Genomic DNA, 25,211 nt, shown 5'->3' on the forward strand with positions numbered 1-25,211 from the left:
CCTCCCTCCATCTCTCCATTGTTGCTAGAACTGAGGCAATCACCACTACAACTTATGTGTTCCTAGGAATGGACTCCAGAGATTCCCTACCTGCTAGGCAAACACAGTAACTACACCACATCCTCCTCCATTCTTACTGTGCTGTGCTGCAAGTGTGGTTGGGTACTAAATCAAATTTGAGACTGTGTGAAAACATTACATCTAGAAGCACCCCCACCACCCCCTGAAATTTCATCCATATTTTGAAGGTTTCAACTCCCAGTTTCACCATGAGACAACTTGAAGAACGGCACCCTGTATGCTGGTGGCTGAGGCTGTCACACGCTTCCTGACACAACTGCCAGAACACATGTCTGACCCTTCTATGTCTCTAAGTAATGCAACTTGTCACTGGACCCTGGATTTCTTAAACATGAAGGCACAAGAACCCCACCCCTCACATACAGCAGGTGATTCTAACTGACCCCAGGCTCCCTGTAGCTGACTACAAGGAGCTGCCCAGAATCGGTGTGCATCGAGGTATCTGTGGCAAAATCCAAAATCTGTGGCGAAATCCAAGCATTCTTCACTCTGCTTATAAAGACTCCAAAGCCACGGGCCTGGCTGATACTACCAAACATGACCTTCTTGGCCACAGGAGAAAAGGCTCAGTGGTTAAGAGCACTTGCTGCTCCTACAGAGGATCTAAGCTTGGTTCTAGTCCAAGGGGGATTTCATGCCTTTGGCCTCTGTTGGCACCTGCACCTCCCTGCCAAATCACACATGTACACTAACCTCAATTCAAGGTTTTTTTTTTTTTTTTTTTGCTTTGCCTAATGTTGAGAACACAGGCATCTGCGTGGTTAGAGGGCATGAAGGTGAATATTTGCATTTCAAAGGAAATCAGTAAAATCGCACCATAAATGAGACTCAGGGGCCATGGCAGTTTCTGTAATCAGTCCATCCCAGAAGAGAAACACATGGGAGTTCTACAAAAACCACCCTGATATCCGAGTTCTCTTTACTTTCCAAGTTCTGCTCCAAGCAAGTGTGATGGCAAATGCTGCCAACTAAAAAGAAGCTGAGATCACCCAGGAGAGCAGCCTCCGGGCAAATCGGTGAGGAAAGCTCTAGATTGGGTAAGCTGAGGTAGGAAGTCCCATCTTGAACGTGTGCAGCACTGTCCCATGGGCTGGGGTCCTGGGCTGAACAGAAAGGAGAAAGAGCTGAGCACCAGCATCCATCTCTCTCTGCTCCCTGACTGTGACCACATATGAACAGCTGTCTCATGCTCCCGCTGCCATGCCATCCCAGCCTGGATGGACTGTAATAGGCACCCCAACCCACCCCAACGCTGACTACGAGCCAAATCGAACCCTTCCTCCCTTAAGTCTCTCTGTTAGATATTTTGTCTCAGCAACAACCAACATATGACAGCAATCTTTGGTTCTTCACTATCACAACTCTGTAACAGATGAGGACACGGGGTTCTCGCCAGTCTACAGGTCAGGAAGTTGCAGTCCTGGGACTCTGAACCAGAACACTTCTTCCCAATTCTAACAGACAGCATTATAGTATACATCTTATTTTCTGTGCTGTATTAATCATGGCAACAAACCATGCTTTCAGAGGAAAATCATGTTCTACTGCAGTAGAGAATACAAACCATGATATGTACATTATATACCATTATTCATGCATACACCATATCACTGCAGTTTTTTAACAGCTTTTATAATATGTATTTGTGATCAACTTTTGGTTTGTGAGACATGCTCTTATGTAACTTGGATTGACCTTGAACTCACTATGTAGCTGAGGATGACCCTGAACTTCTGATCCTCCTGTCTCTACTTCCAGAGTGCTGGGATGACAAACATACCACTACACCCTGTTTAAGCTGTGCTGGGGAACCCAGGGCGTCATGCATGCCGCTCAAACACTCTACCCACTGAGCTACATCCAGCCCCTTGTGCCTTCTTTAAAAATGAACTAAAAATTCACAGTAAGGAAATTCACTTTGCTTTCAATTGTATAAATCTCCAAGGTCTGTTTTTCTCCTGGTAAATTTTAAACACTTGTAAGAATTTTGAGTTATACCCACACTACCTGTTCCCAAAGGCAGAACCCCAAGAACCAGCTTGGGTGGGTACTTCAGCCTTCATAGCCACCAGGTCTGAGGGGTGTGAACTTCTCAAAATTCATCAAGTATCTCTTTCCTCTGTACCGTTCATAGCTCAGGCCATATCGATTTTTGCCAATAAATACAGTTTTCTTTCTCCTAAATACAAATGCTTTAATTGCTTTTCCTGTTATAACTGATCCAAGCCCTCAGCGTAAAACTTTTTCTTTTTTTGTAACAGAGAAAGATATAAAGAAGTTACTTATTATCTTACTTGCTTAAAAATATCCACCATTCCTTTCTTTACTCTCTAGGCCATACCCATAGGTAGTTTTTAGCTTCAGACTAAAGTGGATCCTGGTACATTTACTCTGACACACACACACACACACACACTGATTATTGTAGCTACATATGTATGTGCAGATGCCTCTGTGTGTGTGTGTGTGTGTGTGTGTGTGTGTGTGTTTGTACACACCAGAGAGTGATCCTGGCTGCCATTTCTCTAGCTGTACACTTAAAAAAGATTTATATTTATACATATGAGTGTTTGCCTCCATGTATGTATGTACACCGCTTGCATTTTTGGTGACCTTGGAACCAAGGAGAATGTTAGATCCCCTAGGACAGGAGTTACAGCGTTATGAGCTGCCATATGGGTGCTAGGAACTCAACCTGGTTCCTCTGCAAGAATAAGAGGCACTCTTAACAGTTGAGCCATCTCTCTGCCCTTCAATTTGTTTTGTTGTGTTGTTGTTTGTTTGTTTTGTTACTCTGGAGCAGGATCTCTTAGAGTTCAGTAGGCAGGCTAGCCTGGCTGGCCAGCGAGTCCTGGGGGCCCTCCTGTGTCTGACTCCCTAGCACTGGAATTACAAGCACATACTACCTTGTGTGTGTGTGTTTTATAACAAAGGCTCTGGGGATTGACCCCAGATCCTTCTGCTTGCACAGCAAGCACTGAGTTGAGCCACTTCACCAACCCATAATCTGGATTTTAAAGCTGCTCAGAAAGAGTAGCTAGAATTTTCAAATTTCACCCAAATTTATGTTTTCAAATGGTTATGATGCTCAGCTCACCAAGAGGAGGAGGCTAGGCAAGATCTAAGGAAACAGCACTGCACAGTAGAGCCGGAACTTGTGAGTGTCTGAGCTGTCCACAGAGGCACAGTAGAGCGGGCTGCTCAAGTGTCAAGTGACCTTGAGAAGAGAAACCCTCCTGCAGGCTGGTCCTCAGAGGTAAGGCTTGGGCTTCTCTGACTTACAGGTCTGTAGAGGAACAATAGTCCCTCTGACTGTCCTTGGAGTAAAACCCGCACAGAAACACCTGACTTCTAAGAAAGCTGCCAGGTTGGCTCACGTGTAAAATTCTCTCTGTTGCCAGGCTCAAGTTCGGAGCCTTCGCCATCAGTCTCTTCTGATCACACTGTGGCTGTGAGAGCCCCAAAACCCTAGCAGAAACCCAGCATGGAAACCAGCCATAACAATGTAACAATGGTCAAGAGTCACTGTGGCTGGAGAAATTCTTCAAGCCATAAAAACAGAGGCTCTGTAGGAAGAAAAGAGGAAGACCTCTCATTTCACAGAGTACTCTTAGGTCTGCATTTTTTTTTAAGTCAGGCTCTTATGTAGCCCAGGCTGATCTTGCATGTGGAAAGAATGGTCTTCTCTAACACCTCTCCCTCCAGAGTGCTGGGATTCCTGGCATGGACCACTACATCAAGTTTATGAAGTGTGAGGATAGAACCCAGAACCTCCTGTGTGGTAGGCATTCTAGCAACAGAACCATGTCTCAGGCCCAATTTTGAATTATTTCTTACTCTTCCCTGATTTGTTGGATGAACCCATAACTGAAAAGATATTATCCTCTGATTTTATTTAAATCCACTCACTACCATGAACAGACAAACTCCAAGCTTCTGACTATAACCCAGATGACAGGAAGGAAAGAGAGACAAACAAACAAACAAACAGGATAAAAAGTTAGAGAGGCAGGAAGGCAGGGAAGGGTGTGGGGAGTGGGGCAAAAGATCCTCACTTCCAAATGAGGTCAGGGCAAATGCCACTAAAGGGTCATCTGAGTTATGGGTACGAGACAGTAGTGAAGTTAGAGGTAAGGAATGTTAACACCCACTGCAAAGGTTCTGGGTTGGAAATGTGTCTGGCACAGTTGAAAAACCATGAGGGAGGCCAGAGGGAAGTGAGGAAGAGTCAGGAAGAGACAAGGCCAGGCTCCCAGGAGCCTGAGCCTTCTAGGATACTAGACTGGTTCACATCTAAGCCACTTCCTTGAATTGACAGACAGACAGACAGACTAGCTCTGTGCATCTGACCTTGCTTAAGGAACAAGGAAGGGCTCTGAGGCAGTGGTGGCAATGACATCTCTAAGAGGCTACTGAGATGTTTGCAGGCAGAGAACCAGGTCTGAGCCGAGGCTTGCCTGAGCGGGATGGGCATGGTCTCAGCATTGATGGTATTGCCTAGTAATGCATGAAGCCCCGAGTTTCACCCCCAGCACTGTATGAACTCGGTATGGTGGCTCACGCCTCTAATACTAGTAGTTCTGAGGTGAAAACAAGAGGATCAGGAGTTCAAGGTCATCCTTGGCTACACAGTGAGTTCAAAGCTAGCCTGGAATACCTGAGAGCTTATTTAAAAAAAATAAATTAAAAGGAAGAAAAATGATACATTTTGGCACTTCTCTTCTCCATTCAAAGAAACAGTCTTCAAGTGTAGATCACCAGACCAGCCACAGCTGCCCAACAAGCTAGTCTTGTCACATAGGGAGGAAGGGACCCTCTTGACCAGGGTATTGGCGGTCACTAAGGGCAGTGTCTGGATAGTGAGGTACAGACATGGTTTTCTATTGCAAAGTCCCCAGCCTCGGCATGCCTTGACATGAGGAATGCCTCACAGTGCCTCATTTCCTACCTTATTTCCATATTTCCTGTGCTGAAGAGAGCTCTGTCTGTGGAAAGTTCTCCATCAACTTGTTACCTGATGGGTTTCACCGTGGCTGCTGATCACAGGATCTGTGTTCCCATTAAGAGTTTAAGGATGCTCATTCCCTAATCCTTCACTCTGCCTGAATTTGCAGTGCTGTTTCCCCACTATGAACAGTTTCTTATCATCAACCATTTGATTATCTTCAAATATAACTCCTGCTAGAAAGGCAGGAAGATCAAAGCTGGGCTCTTCCCCCTTTATTATTCAGAGGGATGGAGACGGTATCCTAGCAACTTGCAAAGGTGACCCACTACATCTTGCTTGGCAAATCATTATATCATTCAGAACTCATCAACTGCTTTTTTCTTTTTCCCTTTATGACAGGGTCTCATGTATCTCATGCTAATCTTGAACTTGCCATGTAGCTAAATAATTGTGACCACTTCATCCTCCTGCCTCTACTTCCTGAGTGTTGGGATTACAGGTGTTCGGCACCATGCCCTCTTAATGTGGCACTGGGGATGGAACCCAGGACTTGGTGCATGCTGGGCAAGCACTCTCCTGACTGAGCAGTACTGCACACCCAGCCCCACTGACTTTTTCACTCATTTGACTTAAACCCACTGTAGCCAGTGTTCTTTTGATGCTGCTTGGGGATCCTCTGAACTCCTGTGGTCCTTCCTGGCTCCTCTGCCTCTTCCATCCCTCACATCTGCAATCTGACTTATTCTAGGAGGAGGCTCTTTTATATGGAAAAAAGATGTTTGGGGAAACCTGGTCTGAAGGCTTGCATACTTATTATCCTCCTCAGGCTGGCTTAACTTTTGGTCCTTTATAAAGCACAGAACTGAAAACATTTGTGTGTGATGGTATATAGTGTGGTGGTGGTGGTGGTGGTGGTGGTGGTGGTGGTAGTGGTGGTGGTGGTGTGTGTGTGATGTAGATTATATACGGAAGTCAGAAGATGACTTCCAATGCCATGCCTCAGGTTCCACACACCTGGTTTTCTGGAGACATGGTATCTTCATCAGCCTGAAGCCGAGCGGACTGGCCAACAAGCCTCAAGGACACACTTTTCTCTGCCTCCCTCTCCCAGTGCTGGGATTACAGGCCCGTACCAACACACTTGGGATTTTACTTGAGTTACTGGGATCAAACTCAGGTCCTCATGCTTGTATGACACTTTACCCATAGAGCCATCTCCCAGGTCAATGTTTCATTTTTATGACTTCACTAATGTCTCTTTCAGTCTGAAGATCACCCGAGGTCTCCACGTCAGCGCTGTAAATATACCTTTCCTGTGTACAGCTATCTTGGCTCCTTTACACTCCTCTAAGAGTCCCACACAGCCATGTAAACATTCTCTACTGCAGTGTTTGCTCTCAGTGTTTCGGGTGGTTGGCAATGTTCTGCTCTGTGGGTTCTTTTCTTAAAAGGCATTCAACTGTGTCAACTTTCCCCATGGCCTCTGCTGAATCCAGGAACTGTAACCTTCTTCCAGGTTAAGAGAAAGTATTCTCTGTTTCTGGCTTTCACTACATTTTAAACAGAGAACTTCTTTCACTCGAAGGAAAGCCTTCATCCACATAATCCCAGCAGGTTTGCATGGGACTGAGTCTCACTCTTCAGTCGGAGAAAAACTCCATCTCCTCTCAGGGACAGGGCACAAGGTTACTACCATCTTGTCTCAGAAAGTGCGTCCAAGCACAAGTTTTACTTCCTGGTCCTAACACAGGTCCCTGCTTAGCTGATTGGCTGGCCCATCTTTCCATACTTAGGATTTCGTAGCAAAGTCAAACCCTAGGCAGACTCTAATCATGCCTTGCCGTGCTGACAGCCATCTGTTACCTGGTGCGCCAAATATTACTTTGTTTCCTGAACTGTGCCCCTGGGACAGGTGGCAATAACAGGACAATATAACTCCAATAATGATAATGTCTATCATAGACACAGCATGTTCTCGACAGACTCTCTGGGCTCAAAAGAACATTTAAACAGGTAACACCCTTTCTCTCTATGTTTCTTCTTCTCTCCCTGTGTCTGTCTGTCTGTCTGTCTGTCTGTCTCTCCAACTCTCTCTCTCTCTTTGTCAGGCTTTGTGTGTATGTGTGTGTGAGTGCGTGTGCGTGTTTGTGGGTGTGCACATGTGTGCAAATGTAAGTAGAGGTCAGAGGATAATCTTAGGCATCACTCCTTAGGCACTATCTACTTTTTAAAGAGACCAAGTGGGCTAGGCTGACTGGCCAGTGATCGTCTGGCATCCACCCATCTCTCCTCCTCCCCAGCATAGGATTACAACTGCTCACTGTCACACCTGGCCCTTCCCATGAGTCCTAGGGATCCAACTCCGGTCTTCTCAAGCACTGTAGCAATGGAGGCTTCTCCTCAGTCCATAAACATGAGCTGATTTTTAAAACTGCCACCTCGCTAGCTGTATATCCTTCTTAATTCTTTTTTTCCCCAGACATAATTCCCAAGGATTAGTCTAACATGTTCACTGAGACATTTAGGGAACCTAACAAAGGATCACCTGTGGGCATCTGCGTAAGCATGAGGGACAGCCACGAAGGGGAAAGACAGCTTAAACATTTTTAGGGCCTTGACTCAGCCAAGCAATTAAGACTGACATTTCAGAAATTTGTCTTAGCATGGAAACATCTAGATGAAATCATACTGATAACTTTGGAAAGGGAGAGTTCTCTAACCTTAGCCTTCAAATCAATGGTTTTATTCACTTGCGCTTACATTTCAAGAATAGAGGCTTCCCTCATCATGGTGGTGGAGACTTAATCATAACTTAACTTTAGCATAAACACTATCAAGTATGGCACTTGGTTTTATAGTCCGTAGCTAATTAGAAATAAGGCAAAAGCAGGGAAATAGAGAACAACAGGAGGAAACAGAGATGACAGGAAACAACCGTCATGGAGACCTCTCTGAGCCCAGCAGCAGGGCCGGGGAGATTTGTAACACCCATCCATCATGTCTGTGAACTGTCACAAACTGTTGGAACACACAGAGAAGTTGGTTCTGGAAGCAAGGTAGTAATCTCCCACCTCAGACCCAAGTATGTCTAAGGAGAACCTGGCCCTGTGACCCTGTGACAGAGAAAGGAGACCGGCAAAAAACCTGGTATCATGCCTTGAGAGAGCTGGAGGGGGAGCCCTTTCCAGTCAAGGTTAATGCTTATTCTGTGCATAAAAATGTCTCAGGTGGGAAGTGGAAGCTGTACGGTGGAGGCCCCAGCATGACTGTTTCTTCCTCAGCCAATTTCTATGGGATGCTGTAAGACCCAATTTGATGACCATACCTCTATCAGGTTACTCCAGTTGACTGCTGGATATTGTAAGCACCCAAGTTGATGGTTTACAACCTATTTGCCTTTTTTTTTTTAAACCTTTGCTTGCTACTTGCTCAATAAAGTCACTCATTTGAAACTACAACTATAGCTACTGTAGGTGATTCTTTGGACCACGTAGAAAAAAAGCCATCACTGCAAAAACTTATTAAATGTCGCACAAGCACCAGCAAAGGCAGTAAAATAGTCTTGAGTCCAGTAGCTAGGTGGCCAGCAAAGTATGAAACTGAGTTTAAAATAGTCCTAATTAAGAAAAGGTATGCACATGTGTGATATGCATGTGTATTCCTATGTGCACATATATGTACGTATCTGTGCATGTAGAGGCAAGAGGTTTGGGTCATGTATCTTGCTCAGTGGTTCTTCACTTTGTATACTGAGGCAGGCTCTCACTTGAACCAGAACTCACTGATTTGTCAACTCTAGCTAGGCAGTGCCATCTCCATCCACTGGGTGGGTGGGGGGTGGGGATGGGGGCGGGGCTGGAACTGCAGGCACACCACTTCTCTTCCTTGGCATTTCCATGCGTTCTGGAGATCAGAACTCCATCCTCAAGCTTACAGAGCAAGTGCCTTATCCACTGACTCATCTCCCCAGCTCTGAGATTACTTTTTCTTTTGAAAGCTTCCTACTCAGCCAGGTGGTGGTGGCTCACACCTTTAATCCCAGCACTCTAAAGGCAGAGGCAGATGAATCTCTGTGAGTTCGAGGACAGCATGGTTTATAGATTGAGCTCCAGGATAACCAGGGCTACAGAGAAATTCTGTCTCAAAAAAAAAAAAAAAGCTTCATGCTCAAATAATTAAAGTTGAACTGTGTGGAAAGAGTGGGTTGACACAGATTCCTCTTCAGGATGCAATGGTCCCTTAGCAGCACAGATATGGTACTGGGGACCTGCTCATGCTCATGTGAAGGGGATCTGCAGGCCTTTCCTTTGTGGCTTCTTCTGTTAATTTGTTTTGAACACTTTTCTCTAGGATGTTTCTAAGTCTCTTCACAAAAAGTTCATGTGGGCTTTTAATTCCAATTACTGAAAAAAATTATTTCTAAGGAAAAAATTCAAAGGCACATACTTTTTCAGCTAAGCATCCTGAGAATCCCAACCCCAGATAAATGGTTATCTAATTAACCTTTGCATCTGCCTTCGGTAGCTTTTTGAAAGACAGGGCCCACCCAGGCATACTCACGGAACATGGTGTAAAACTGCTGCGGGTTCAGATTCCACTTTCCCCAGGGCGTCTTGTGGCCTTTCGACTGCGCGTAACTTGCATGGTTGAACTCAGGTTCTGTTCCAAAGGAGTCCAGCACCCGGAGCATGCACCTGTAAGGACAGCACTGCGTGTCAGATATAACCTGGATGGTGCAGCGTGAGAGACAAAAGCAAACTGACAAACATTTCAAAGTAAAATTGCCACTGGGAAGAAGCTTAGGCCTTATTTTCTTACTTGTCTATTTTGCATTTATTTTTAAACCCAGCTCCAATCCACCTGCAAACTAACTAAACTCTCCATCTCTGAGCTACATTCCTGACCAGGTGGTTTTGGAATCTTAAGCACGACAGGCATCCATACCTACAAAGAAGGCCTCAGGCACCCAGGCAGACAGAACAGGCCACTGAAGGTAGCCTAAAATACCAGTGAAATAAAGGTCCATGGAGGCTGGAGGTGGCCTGCAGGATTCATTGCAGTGAACTTAGCACCCAGGGACTGGGCATTTAGTAGGTGCCTAACCAAGGTGATGAAAGAAACGGAACACCGTTATCTCTACAGATCTTATTCCGCTTAGAGCATAGGGGACACTGTAGGGCTTTTAGCCTTCCCAACAATTAACTAGATCAGCTGACTTTAGGTGAAGCCTCTGCCACAGCTACAAGTGTCTGCTTCATACTGGAAAGGCACTCCTCACATTGGTATGCTGATGTTACCTGAAGGCAGGGTTTTGGGAGATAATTAGGGATAGATGCAGGCCCATGATGGCACTACTGGCTTTGTGAGAGGATGACTAGAGACCCAGGTCAGAACTTTGCACAGTAGAATATAGCCTTCCCTGGATGGGGGCCACTCTGTCTTGGAGTTTTCAGTTTCCAACAGTGAGCAATAAATTCCATTTCACAATAAACGAGTCTGGCTCCAGTATTATGTTGTAGTAACACAAAACAGACTTCAATCTCATCTAGTAGGTGGGGGTGGCTTTTATACATCCAACTATAACAAACTAGAACTTGACTGCTAGAAACTGATGCAGTACAATAGAGTCTCATTGGTCCATTAAACTGAGCCAAACCTGACCCAGCAGTCTTTAGTGTAGCTGTGATCTAAGAATTGGTTTTATATTCTTTGGTGTGCCTGGGTATGTGTTTGTTTGAGTATGTGCATATGTGCACAGTGGAGAACAAATGTACGTGTGTTGGTGGTGGGCACCAGGGGTCAATTTTGGGCTAACATTCTGAAGGCATCATCTACCTTAGCTTCTTTTGAGACAAAGTCTCTTGCTGACCTGAAATTTGCCAAATAGGCTAGGCTAGCTAGCTAGGGAGCCCTAGGATCTTCCTGTCTCTAATCCCCCGCCCCAGCACTGGTATTGAAAGTATGTACCACCATATTCAGCTTTTTCATGTGGGCTCTGGGGCCAGAACTCAGATCCTGAAACACGGGACAACACTTACTTCACTCACTGAGCTCTCTCCTTAACAAGGTTTCGCATTCTCAAATGATTTTAAAAGACACAACAGGGGAAAATTCCATGAAGCTCACTCATATTTCCACAATGGAAAATAAAGTTTTATTGGAACCTGGCCACATTCTGCTGTTGATAGCCTGTCTATAACTTGGTGACTGTCTTCAAGCTGTGATGGCACAGGGGAAAAGCTGCGGCACAGACCATTCATGGAGGCAGAGCACACACTGGTCACAGCTGGTTTTTACAGGAAAGCATTCTGAGCACAGGTGGGGAGGGCACAAAGTATGGCTGGAAGGAAGTTATGGAGAACCGACTTTACTAATTGGGGCTGTGCTGATTTAACTGAGGATCTTCAAAACCTGCAGAGTAAGCGAGTGAGGTTGGCCAATGGGGGACACTTCCTCACTGTTGTCCTCTGGCAGAAGACTTCTGAGCAACTTCTGCTAACAAAATAAAATTAAAGCCCACATTTAGGATAGATGGTGGTAACACTTTTAAGGACTCTTTCTTCTTTCATTTCTTATTACCAGGAAACTATGCTAAATTTTTGTAAATTTTTACTTTGAGGTAAGATTCTGAAATCAAAATAAAATAAAACAAAATCAGTGACGTTCAAATTCCAGACTACATCCTCCAGGGAATACATCTGTCAGCTGAAATCTCTGTGTGCTCACCTCACCACCAATTGTCTAGAAGGAACAGACAAGAAGGAGGGAAGGGCATGGCCACAGAGTGAACTGCACTGGGACAAAGTCCTGGCTTGTGTGGCTTTCTTGGATCCACTCTCAGCACAATGACAGGTCTCTCTTTTGAGGACATGCATGTTCATGTGTGCACATGTGTGTTTGTGTGTGCATATGTGTTCACAGGTCTGCATGCATATGTGCATGCAAGAATGTGGAGGTCAGAGGTCAAATTCTGGTGTCAGTCCTCAGAAGCCACCAACTTGGGATGTAGAGACAGGAGGACTTCTAGTTCAAGGTCCTCCTTGGTTCCATGTTGGAATTACATTTATACCCGTGCTGTGTTAATCTTTATGCCATCGCTTGGATGCCCTTTGTGTGTCTGAAATATCAGGTAGCATTTAATAAGTGTACTCAAATGTCCTAGATTCTTATGCAAGTTAGACAGAATTCACAGATGTTTTTCCAAGGTCATGCAAACAGACCTAAAGGGCTTATTGTTCATTGAGAGGTCTGAGGACACAATATGGAATGCAGTCCTCATCACCTGCCATCAAGCCACAGTCTGACAGTCTCTTTTGTATGCATGTATTGTATATGTGTGTACATGTCTCTACATTGAGCATATGTATGATATGTGTGTGCATGTGTGTGTATATGTACTTAAAGTGTATGTGTGCATGTATGTATGTGTGCATGTATGTATGCATGAAAGCCAGAAGTTTCTTAATAGTTTCTTGTCTTATTTTCTGAGACTGAATCTCTCAGTGAATTTAGAACTCACTGAGTTGGCTAGAGTACTTGGCCTGAGAGCTGCGGAGCCTCCTGTCTCCATTTCCCCATGCTGGGATTGCAAATGTGTACCATCCTGCTGGGCCTTTTGGACGCAGGGATCCAAACTCAGGCCCTCATATTGTACAACAAGTACTTTGCCAACTGAGGCATCTCCCCTCTATCCTTTGTTTTTTGTTGTTGTTTTGTTTTGTTTTGTTTTGAGATAGGGTCTCATGTAACCTAGGCTGCCTTCATATACCACAAGTGCTCAAGGGTGACTTTGAGCTTCTGATCCTTCTGTTTTGACCTCCTGAGTGCCAGGATTACAGGCAGGTACTGCCATATTGGCTTATTGGGTGCTGGGGATTGAACCCAAGGCTTCGCATACAATAGGCCAGTGTGATACACATGGAACTCTATCCCTAGATGCCACTTTTCATATTTAAAGGGAAAGAAATAGACAAGAAAATTTCTGAGACGCCTGCTTGTCACTTGAAACTGTAGCTTTGCAACAAAACAAAGACTGAGGGCTAAAGTGCCAAGAGACCGCCTGCTGTTTCCAGCTAATTCAGACCATTACTGAAGAAAGAAGGAAAACCATTCTGCACATCCATAAACCCTGAGAGATGGAGCATTTTCACACAGCAAGCATCAAATACCAATCAACAGTGACCATTTTAATAACAACACGGCCTTTCTTAATTGACCCACACCACCACCGAGAGTATTTTCCCATCAAAACAGCCCTTCTCAATATCAAGGACATAAGAGTCTACAGAGGGCTGGATTGCCAAGTTTTCTTTATATGTTTTCCAGTCATCTACAGTTCATAAAATGACAGAAAGGAACAACCCTGACTTTGTTTTCTGAAGGCTATCACCTTAGGAAAACAATTATATTTACAATATGGCTTGTTAACCAAGAAGAAAGATGGTTATTTCTATATAACTAAGAAAAAAGGAAGTGATGGCTTATGATTTGTTAAAAAAAAAAAAACCAGTAATAGGGAAACTATGATATCAAAGAAAGTGGAGCGCTGCAGCTGAGGAGAGGGTGTAGTGTGCATGGTGCTTAGTGCACACTTAGAGACCCAGTGCTGGAGAGGTAGAGGCAGGTAGATCCATGGGGCTTACTGGCTGCTAGCCTACCCTATGGGCCAGCTTTAGGTCACTGAAAGACTGTCTCAAAATTAGGTAGAGAGTGTTTCTGAAGGATGACACCCAAGGTTGTTCTCAGTCTTCCATATACATACCTATACACATGTGTAGATGAACATGTATGTACATATACAAATGCACAAAAGAAAAAGCAAATTTAAAGGACACATTTTTATCTAACTAAACTTTACTAAAAATGAAAAGGAATATTACAAGGAAAGGAAAAGAACACAGAGACTTTGAAAACAACATGCTCAACAGTCAATACAATCATCACAGACAGCAGAGCCAACACTTTCAATAAAACAGTCATTTGAAACAAACAACAGTCAGCCAGTATAGTCAACAGTCACTCAGCACATCCAGCATAATCAACATACTCAACAAAGTTGGCATAGTCAGCAATTATTCAACAATCACTGTGCACAGTCAGCACAGTCAACACAATCAAACAAGTTGTAATCATTCAACAGTCAACATAATCATTCACCATAGTCAGCATAGTCAATAGTCAGCCACCGGTCAAGTCATTCAACAGTTAACACAACCAACATAGACAACACAGTCAACAGCCACCAAAGTCATTCAACACAGTCTGCATAGTCTAGACAACCAACAGTCAGCAGTCATTCAACAGTCAATACAATCATTCAACATAGTGAACACATTCAACAGAATCAACAGTCAGCCACCATAGTCAACAGACATTCAACAGTTAACACAGTCACTTAGTCATTCGACATAGATAACATAGTCCAAACAGAACACTTAGACTCTTCATATAGTTTCTGTCCCATCAGTTCCTTTGCTATAAATATTTCATTGCCCAATGAGAAATTCTTTGCTACTGGGGGCAAGTTTGAAAGTGGATTTTATAGAGAATGGACATCACTAGACTCTGGATTTTTGAAATTCTTTGTATTTTCACTTCTTATTTTGTCTGCTTTGTAAAGGACTTCCAGTCTGAAATAATCTTTAAAGTTAAAAAACACTAAACATAACTAACAGAAAAGATAAGGGCCTACTTTAGGCTATTCATATATTGGATTAGTTAGAGTGTGTGATCTTGATTGACAACCTGACTGAACTTGGAGAAATGCCAAGGAGACTGGACAAGCATACCGCGAGATGTGTCTGTGAATGTATCTCCAGAGAGAATTAACCAAAGAGAAGGTCTACCCTGAATGTGGGTGGCACCATCTTGTGGGCTAGAAGAAGGGGAGTCCAGATAGAATACAGAGGAAAGAGAAGTCCTGTAGTCAAGGCATTTTTTCCTCTCTGCCTCCTGACTGCTACAATATGAGCTGCCCTGGAACACTCTCATTACCATGATAGACTGAAGCCTTTGAAACCATGAACCAAAATAAAACTTGTGTCCTATAAGGTATCTTGCTCAGATATTTGGTTAAATTGACAGAAAATTAACACAGAAGATCACATTAAAAATGTTTCTACCCATTAGTCACAATTAAGAAACAATGGAAAGGGGGCTAGAATGTAGCTCATTAGAGTGTCCAGCATGAATGAAGTCCTGGGTTCCATCCTGTCCTTAGCACTGAAAACAATCAGTTGTTGTGGCTCACAGGACAGTTAACCTGAAGTAAGGCATGCGGCTGCACTAACAACAATAGAGACCATGCCTCACTCATCAAGGTAGGAGGTGAGCTCCAACCTTCAAAGGCTATCCTCTGACTTCCACGTATATCCTGTGGCACGCCCCTACACACAGTCACACAAATGCACATACACACAACTAAATAAGAAAAATCATTTGGTTAAATGCATGAGATCCTTGTAGATATACAAAGAGAGGGATGCTAGGCACTGGGGAAGATAAATAAAGCTGGATATGTTGTTGCTGTTTGTTTGTTTTGAGACAGGGTTTCACTCTGTAGCTCTGGCCATCCTAGAACTCCCTAGGTGGCCCAAGCTGGCCTTGAACTCATAGAGATCTGCCTGACTCTGTCTCCTGAATACTGAAATTAAAGATGCGTGCCATTATGCCTGGGTAGATACATTATTCTCACAATATCAATGTAAATAAATAATAAACAATCCCAGGAAGCATACAGTCAGTGGGAATAATCTGAATTTCATTAGGAATGAGAGGTAGACTCCATACAGTTCACAAGGTAATATTTAATTATCCTTAAACAAACAAAAAACCAGAAATAACCTACCAGCACAATCCTTCTTAGAGTGAGACAGGTTTTAGCACATAGTACTTACTGGTAATGAACCCAGGATGGTCCTAGTGTTTTCTTAAATTGAGCAAGTCCCACAATATCAATATAAATAAGCTCAACGATTCTGTCTCCTACAGTTGGACAGCCAGACCGGTTTCCAACAACCTTCTTCATAATCCTGGAGTGAGACAAATGGGGAAGAAAAGAAAAAAAGCATCAATAACTTTACAATACTAAACCTGGCAAATATGATAGGTTCAAATCATAGCTCCAGTCCCGATTAGACATAATGGGCTGATGATTAAAACCTGTCTCAGCCTCAAAATGAGATGCTGGGAAGCTGGTGTATAAACACAGCCTGTGTAGTTCAGGAAGCAGTGTTATCCATCTCCACTGCAGAGCAGACGTGAGATAGCCCACCTAAGTCATCTCTCTGAATCTTGCTATCATTAGCCTTCAGGGTGGGGTGAGAGGACTGAACAGTGTTGTGCTGATATTTCCTCCAAATTCAAATATTCTGACCTGGAGAGGGGCTCTTTAAGACTCAGGAAATAAAAACTACAAGGTTCAGGAAGTACATAAGACTCACAAGTCCCCAGAAGCTCCTGAAACACAAGTTTTTCGAGGACCATCCCGAAGGTTATATAAGCAGTAACAATGGCTTAAGAAAAGAAGATCCTCTGGCCAGCCGATTGCCTGAAAGTCATTCAGGCAGCTTGAGGAATGCAGCTTTCCTGAATTGCCAGCCATGGATTTTAGTGATGCACTTGCCTTTGAATCACAATGCTCCTTCTAAAAACCCCTCATCCACAATCCTAGTGAGTAACCCCAATAAAGTCAACCGTTTACTAGGTTGGACTTGGATGGAGTCTTTATTGACGTCCTCTCTGGGGTGAACAGATGTTCACATGTCCCCAGAAAAAGTCACACAATGAACACAAAAACCTGGCATCCGCTTACTGTCGTTTGTAATCCCTAAACACCTTCAATTTCCAGCCTGGCAGCTCTGGTAACCCCCTCCATAAGTTTCTAGTGACTCCTTACAGAACTGGCCCTGTGGCTTAGATGTTATCTTGTCATTCAGCCAGTGCTCTACTTCTCTACCCTGATATCTCTAACTTCCCATGTGTTGACAGAATGACATCGTATGTGACTGGTAAGTGAACTTGATTGGTCAGAATAAGTCTGAAGTGTAACTGCCATATACCCAGAAACCAGGCACCACCTTTGCTTCTTCTCCTATCACACAGTAATACTTGACTAGTTTACTAAGCCCCACTTGCAAGTGACAATAGTCACAAACCTCCTCCACAGTCCTCGCACTCGCGGCTTCAGACCCCTTCTGTTCCTTCTCTGGGCTTCTAAAACACTCAAGCTCTACTGAACCAATTCCTCCCGAAGAGCAGGAAACCATCCCATGAAAGCCCGGATGATCAATAATTTCACCTCTGCATCTTCAACACAGCTTATGTGCAAGCGCTAGGCATGCAGTGGTGAGATTCAACTTTGAGCACTCCCTGACCTTACATTCCAGTGTGAGGACACCTCCATCAGCAGTAATAGAACACATAAGTATGCTTATTGCTTAATTCATCTGTTGTGATTATCGGAAGACTGGCAGCTGAGTGGCAGCATGCCAACCATCTCTGCAGGCCTCATTTTGAATCCCAGCCCACTGAAGCCAGACAGAGTGGCTGCAAAGTGCATGACTTTCTAGGTTTCATGTTCTGCATATTTTAAAGCAAGCAGGAAGGCAACAGGAGACAGCCTGGCAAGGGAAGAGGGGAACTGGTTGAGGTACAGAGGACCTCAAGTTCATCTAACTTTGAAGGAGAAGGAAAGGCACAGACGTTAGATACCAGGCTCAGATCCAGGCACCCCTGCATGCTACGCCAGAAACCTCAGAGAGCTCATGTTCAGTCTGAGCACAGTTTCCTAAGCTCTAAAACACAGATGGCGAGGGCATCTAGTTCCAGGTACTAATGTTTAAATGTAATACAACATACGGGCTGCTAAGATGCTTCCTTGGATAAAAGCATTGCTTCTATCACTGGAAGCCACAGTGGAAGGAGAGAACTGAGTCCTGAAAGCTGTCCTTCTGACCTCCTCACACACCGTGGATACACACCTGGCCACATGTACCCACATGCAACAATAAACAAAACAAACAAAAAAATAAAGCCACAAAGTGTTTAGTACAGAACACCCAGTAAGTGGCTCAGTATAGTTTTAATAGCTGCCATCAGTGCTGGGGTGGGGCTGAGGCAGCACAGAGCCTGCCTGGCATGCACAGAGCCCAGGGTTTCTCATCCAGTGCCATATACATTGGACACAGTGGTGCACACCTGTAATCCCACCCAGCACTGAGGAGGTGGAGGCAGAAATCAGAAAGTCAAGGTCATCCTCAGCTACATATATTTGAGTTTGAGGCCAGCCTAGGCTACACAGACCTAGTCTCGGTATTAAAAAAAAAAAAAGTCCCAATCAACACTACTGCTGGCATAATTCTTAGTATTTCTGCTCTAAGCAAGCCTTTATCATGGTGCCCAGCATCTGGAAAGCCATGAAAAGACGGCTAAAGTTATCTTCAGACATTACTGCCAGCAACCGTGGTATATACAGTAGGAACAGGGTTGACCCCAGCTGCTCTTTACCATCTCGGCTATCCCTAGACTGTTCTCCCAAAGGTTGGCATGGCAACAGGACAACTTGCTGTGCTGGGTTAGAAGTCTCCGCATGCAGTTTTTTGGGGACTGTGGGGACTCCGGTTCATCTGTATGACCAGCTGTATTAACTGGAAAGGGACTGAGAGGAGGCGAGAGCTGAATGCAAATCTCAGTGGGACAGAAGACTCAGGGAAGGGAACAGACTGAGCTGGAAGTTAGCTAATTGTGAAAGGATTGGATCCGGGCTTTCGGGAAATCTATTGTACACATATTAAATTACAAACAGGAACTGGCCCTGCTTTAAGCGTTAGAAAATCTTGATGTTGAGCAAGCAGTAGTATGAATTTTGGCAAGAGGCAGAGAATTAGCGAGTCAATAGAGTCTTGTGCTGCAGATGTTGGGAACACCTGGAATAGGAATAGCAAAGAATAAGCGCTTTAGCTTTAGTTGTCTGGGCGTTCGTTTATGAGGCCCCGGGAGCCTGCAGCGCCAATGAAAACATATTATCCCTTTCATAGTGTTTGTATTTAGCTCCTGAAAATAATCTTCTTATCGCCTGTTTAGCGAATTATCACTCTCTTTTTCCTCCACAAGAAATTGTGCACTAATAGAGGGGCTTTACGAGTTTACTATTTCGTTTTTGTATTCTGATTTTCAGATTGAAAAAGTAATTTCCTTACTCCTTGAGCTCAGCCAGTGAGGCTGAGATCCGGATGTCATGGCCCAGCAGGTACAGAGATGTGATTAAGTCACTCCACTGAACTAGTTCACCAAGAGGGCCACCGCTGAATGCTGTCTCTGCAATCTTGAAGCCCGATTCCTTGGTCAGGAGCCCCAGGTGAACAAGGATCTGCAAAACAAAGAGGAGACACTGACTTTCTGAGCCATGCTCAGATGCTCAGAAAGCCTATGCTAAGAGATGCACGGCCGCAAAGCAGTCAGCCAGTTGCAAAGGATCCACTGAAGTCTCAGTACATGGCATGCCATTTTTCTAGAAGGTATAAAACAAGGAAAGAAATAATTTTCCACTGTTTTAGACAAATAATAAAACCATGAACTGCCCTCGGTAGAGCCATGAGTGTGAGTTATAGATTAACATGGTTTTTAAAAATGGAATATATGGCTGAGTCAGCCATGAAAGAGTCTGATGAACAAGCATGAGGTCCTGAGCTTGAATCCCTAGAGCCCAGACACAAATGCTGGGTGCAGCCGTGCATGCTCGTAACTCCGGTACAGAGGACATGGAATCGGCTGGACAGACTGGCTATTGCTTCCCAGGGCTCTCCTCAGTGGCTTGCAAGCATGTACCACTACACCTGGCTTTTTTATGTGGGATCTGGGCAGTGAACTCAGGTCATGCCTGTGTGGCAAACATTCTAGCAGTTGAGCTTTCTGCCCAGCCCTTAAGTCTGTTGCTTAAGCATAGTCTAATTATGATCTGTGAGGCTTGTTTGCTTTTTAAATATAATACCATGGAAATAAGCATATTTAATGTTTCAGTGAACTTTGGTTTCTGACTATTCAGCCAACTCAGTTTGGCAGTGGGGAGTCTGTTGCAGTGGGCACCTTCATTCTCTGGCCAGATTCCTAGCAACCTCTGGTAGCTATTCTGCTCTTGGGTAGAAGATGTCCTAAGCTCATCAAGTGCAATTTCTATCTCAGATCTTAATGAGCCATTTCCCCAAGAACCACTTATCCCACCTAGTGGAAACAGCGTTTACAGAGCAAAGGCCAGTTCTCAAGAGACTCTACATAATTGCTATTTGGAGCCTTTTCCAAGGGCCCTAGCTAGGAACGTCATTTTCCCTCAAAGACAGAGTAAACTATGGGTTCTTACTGGAAGTGTCAATTCAAATGTGTGTGTGTGTGTGTGTGTGTGTGTGTGTATAAAATATATAAACATATTTATATGTCTTCACATACTATTGTCCATCTTTTGCTAGCTATTTACTTCCTTTTACAATGAAAATTATACTTTGTAAAGACAGAAACCCAGTAAGTCACTTTCTATACTCTAATATTCACAATGGGTCTAGAATAAGATTATCGTGATAAAAGTGTTACATTTTTTCAAAGCTCTCTGTTCCATTACTGTGTTGTGCAGAAACAGAGAGCAGCCCTCCCTCATGAGCCTACATCAGAACTGATGTCCACAAGGCCAGCTTAGCTGGTTCATTTTCCTTTCGATTTTCAGATTCATCTTTCTATTTCTCTTTTTAAAATTGAGAATAGATTTTTTCGTACAATACATTTTGATTATGGTTTTCCCTGCCCCCAACTCCTCTTAGCTCCTCGCCACTTCCCCACCCATCCAACTCCACACCCCTCTCTCTCTCTCTCTCTCTCTCCCTCTCTCTCTCTCTCTCTCTCTCTCTCTCTCTCATATAAACAGGAATCTAAAAAAAAAATAAAAATAAAAACGAGCAATTCAGAATGGGACAAAGCAAACAAGCAGAAAAAAAAGAGAGGTATGGCTTTCTTATATGAAAATTTCATCCATGTAAATGGTTCCAGCGGCAAATCAACAGGTATGAAGTCCTAAGTCTGGTGTCTAAGCCGGCTACACCCACTCTGTTCCTCCCCCTTCCTTGTTAAACCATGTAATTCTTTTCTTACTGTGGAAAAATATGTCTAGCTTAACGTAGTGGCCACTGTTTTTTGTTTGTTTGTTTGTTTTGAGACAGGGTTTCTCTGTGTAACAGAGCCTTAGACATCCTGGAACTCACTCTGTAGACCAGAATGGCCTCCAGCTCATGCCTGCCTCTGTCTCTCAAGTTGTTTTAATGCACATGGTTCAGAATTGCCCATCCCCTACCTCATTTCTGAAATCAGAAGTGTTTCAAAGCCTAGGAATAAGTCATAGTGGATAAAATCCTTCTCTCTCTGTGTGTGGTTGTATATGAGTATGTGTGTGTGTGTGCGTGTGTGCGTGTGTGTATGTGTGTGTACACGCAGCGAATTCCTGAGGGAGCATGTGGTGAAGATGGCTACATATCAATATATGCCTTTGAATCATGTACATTAACATGTTGAATGTTATGTTATACTATGCATATTTTTCTATAGTATGGGAAATAATTGCAGTTACCACCTATCTTGCTATGTGTGTGTGTGTGGTATGTGTGTGTGGTATGTGTGTGTGTGTGTGTATGTACGGGTGCATACAGAGAGTTATGAGTATACAGACGTGTATGTCTGTGTATACATTCACAGGGGACAGAGGAAGACATGGAGTATGGGAAAAGAGAGCCTCAAGGCTGGGCAGGGAGAGGCCGAGCTCATCTACCTTGATGGGATGTCACTGGACACATGACCTCTCCTTTCCTGTTGTTTCCAAGCAAAATCAATTTTTAACAGAAAGCAGGCATGTGAAGGAACAGAATCAACAAACTCACTTTCTTCCGTTTCCTCTTCTCGAGGTTTTGTTTCTCGGCCAGAGACTTGATTGCCTGGATCCACGCATCAGCCATTCGCCGGATCCGAAGTCTCATCCACCGGAACTCCTCATGCTTCTTCATCATGCCGTAGAGAATGTTAAAATCTGTACGGATTTCCGCCTAGAGGGAGGGGGAGAAATGTAACAAAATGAGCAGAAGATTAAAATGCCAGAAAGCAAAATGATTTTCATGATACAATATTTTAAACCTCAGAGTCAATTAAATCCAGGATCTCAAAGTCAATCTTGACTCTGTACAGTAATAGTACCAAGGGAAGGTGCTGGCAAGATGGCTATGCACGGCCAGGCTCTTGCCACACAGCCTGACGACAATCTAAGTTCAATCCCCAGGACCTGCAGGGTGGAAGGAAGACAGCTGACTCTTCTAAGTTGTTCTCTGGTATCCACATGCTCATCGTGGCAAGCACATGCCCATGTACATATGCTTACACACATGAAATAAATATAATTAAAAAACTTTAATAAGCAAGAGGTGCTAGGGTTGCAAATTGGAACAATAGCCCCTTACTGCTGATGTGTTACAAGGGGCATCATTAAGAGATCAGAGACTGAGAAAGTGTAGTCACAGGGAGGCCTGAGCTCTGCTGACGTGTAGTTTCCACACTTAGTATACCTGATGTACCTTCAAACCCTCTGTGTCTAAATGGATTTGTGTCTTGGAGTTGTCTGCTAAGCAGCTGACCACCAGGAAAAAGCCAACCAATACTCCGAGGCTCACCAGAGGGTATCTTTCGCCCCAGAGTAAGACGAGAAATGATCATTTTCTAATTTTGTCCACATCCAAAACAAACAAAATTCATGCTTTTGTAAGGAATTCTAAAAGCTAGGGATGGTCTTTGTTTCTACCGTAGTTGAGTACAATTTAAAATTCAGACCAGAAGAATGTGAGGTCCAGGAAGTCTAGTTTTCCTGGTATTTGAATACTGATTAGAACACAAGAGAAACATGACAATATTGGTTTTTATTTCATAGAATACTTCAAGGATACCAACTTGTAGGCACTTTACCTACTAAGCTCCTTAGCAGTCACCATGGCTCACTCTTAGTGTCTGCCTCCCTTCTTGCACCAACAATCTCCCACAGTCTACACTTGAGTCCATAGACCCGGGCCACAGCCCCTTCCTCCTGGCTGCCTGTCTGTGTACATCAAGGTTTAGTGGAGCACAGCCATGCCTTATTACCCATGCTGTTCTCTGTGCTAAGACAGCAGAACTGAGTAACTTCTTTGAGATGAAATGTTTGATAAAGAGAAGAATGCTATCTTGTTTATCACATTTTTACATATTTAGAATGTGTGTGTGTGTGTGTGCACGCGCGCATGCAAGTCAAAAGACAACTTGTATTGGCTCTCTTCGGGGATCATGTGTGTCCTCAGGTCTTCAGGCTTGGCAGTAGGCACCTTTACTTGCTGAGCCATCTCACTAGCCCTATTATTTTTGCACATGATGGGGTGTCTGGTAGCCCACGATGGCCTTGACCTCTGTATGTAGCCAAGGAAGATCATGACTTATAATTCTCTTGCCTCTACCTCCGAAGCACTGGGATTCGAGGCATGACCTACCATGTCCAGTGTACACAGTGTCACAGACTGAACCCAGGGCTACTTACATGCTAGGTAGGCACTCTACCTACTAAGCTACATCCCAAACCCCTATTTGACCCTTTACAGAAAGTGCCTGCTTTGGGTTAGAAAGAAGACTTGGTGGTTAAGTAAGGTTGCTGACTGCTCTTGCAGAACAGTGGGGTTCAGCTCCCAGCACCCATGTCAGGCAGCTCCCAACCATCTGCAACTTTAGTTCAGGGATTTGATCCTCTCTTCCTGCCTCTGTGAGTTCTGACATCCACATGGTGTACATAAACCCATGTAGAAAAGTACATAGACATGTAAATAAAAACATTTAAAAAATAACAAAGGATTTGCTGACCTATGGTCTAAAGAAAATGCCCAAGTTTTCAAGACAGCATTGAAAGGTCTCTGGAGTCCCTTCCTATCTTTCTAATTGCATCTTCAACCAGCGTATCCAAACCTCTGACCTGCCTACCCAATCTTGCAGTATGATATGAAAAGACTCCCCATAGAGACATGCCTCTCTCCGTGCCACACAGAACACGGCTTGTCCTTTTAAATTCCGCTCATCATCTTCTCTATGGAATCTCCCTTGACCTCCACAGCTGAGACCATCCTTCCTCATTAATCTTCCTTAGCAGGCATTAGAGCCTGGTGACAAGCTTGGTCATTATTTACAGCCAGTCCCCTCATTAGATCACCCAAGGCCTCTACATCTGGCACCGAAGCTCATTCCTTTCTGTGGCCCCAGCATTTAGGGACCTGCAGAGAACTGCTCAATAAATAAATCTATGCTAACCGGTGTATGACTTGGCCAGCTAGACTTGAGATTTCAGCTGGCACTTCCAAAAGGTGCTGTGTGTATCACTTAGCATCTGACTTAAATACACAAGTGGAAGAGGAGTGTTCCAAAGTCATTTACCAATGAGTTATGGTCAGCTTCTTCATAGGGATTTTTTGCTCTCCAAGGTAAACGAGGACACCAATTTTCAACCTGAAAAAGATAAATCAGAAACATTAAGTATACTGGTTCATCTTTCGGCAGAAACACACAGACAGAGGGCTAAGAACCACTTCCAACTCACAAGGAGCACAGTATTTATATGGGATATTATTAACCAGATAGTAACCAAATTCCTGCCAGATGTAGGTGCCTTCTAAGGCTCAGAAACCTTCAGCAGAGGTCTTAAGAACCTGTCCTACATTACAGGGAGTGACTTCTTCCTCAATTAATCCCCACTCTTCCATAGGAGGGAAGGAGTGTCCTCTGTCAAGAGGTTAAAAGATTTGAACACTTGTGCAGGGGCATGGCAGTGTCATGGAGTCACCGTGCACCATTCAGCAAGGGCACAGATGATTTATGGTCCACTCAGGTGTGTCTAAAGGGAACAGATGGCATTCTGGCCAAAAAATTATTCTCTGATTTGAGGATCAGGAATGCAAACTGTGGTTTAATGCTAATTAGTCAAGGTTTGTTTTCTGGATGTTTGCCTGACACTGCCTCAAGAAATAAGATGGGTAACCCAGGACTGGTGGATCACACCCTTCATGTGAGTACCCAGGCTGTGACAACCCAGGATCAGATAAATGTTCTAACTATACAATGAGTTCTAGGCCAGCTTGAACTATATGAGACCCTG

General features: G+C 44.0%; 1 protein-coding gene across 1 annotated transcript in view; it reads right to left on the reverse strand.

Moving 5' to 3' along the window:
* Mgat5 (alpha-1,6-mannosylglycoprotein 6-beta-N-acetylglucosaminyltransferase) overlaps positions 1-25,211 on the reverse strand; it is a 281,270-nt gene that overhangs the window by 77,627 nt on the left and 178,432 nt on the right. The window contains exons 7-11 of the mRNA XM_028771515.1: positions 24,494-24,565; positions 21,943-22,104; positions 19,228-19,397; positions 15,925-16,059; positions 9,590-9,723 (exon numbers count right to left, since the gene is read on the reverse strand). Of these exons, the coding sequence (XP_028627348.1) occupies positions 9,590-9,723; positions 15,925-16,059; positions 19,228-19,397; positions 21,943-22,104; positions 24,494-24,565 (673 nt within the window). The remainder of the gene's footprint in view (positions 1-9,589; positions 9,724-15,924; positions 16,060-19,227; positions 19,398-21,942; positions 22,105-24,493; positions 24,566-25,211) is intronic.

This window comes from Grammomys surdaster, unplaced genomic scaffold (assembly GCF_004785775.1).
Source record: "Grammomys surdaster isolate TR1022 unplaced genomic scaffold, NIH_TR_1.0 208, whole genome shotgun sequence".
In the NCBI taxonomy this organism is placed as follows: domain Eukaryota; kingdom Metazoa; phylum Chordata; class Mammalia; order Rodentia; family Muridae; genus Grammomys; species Grammomys surdaster.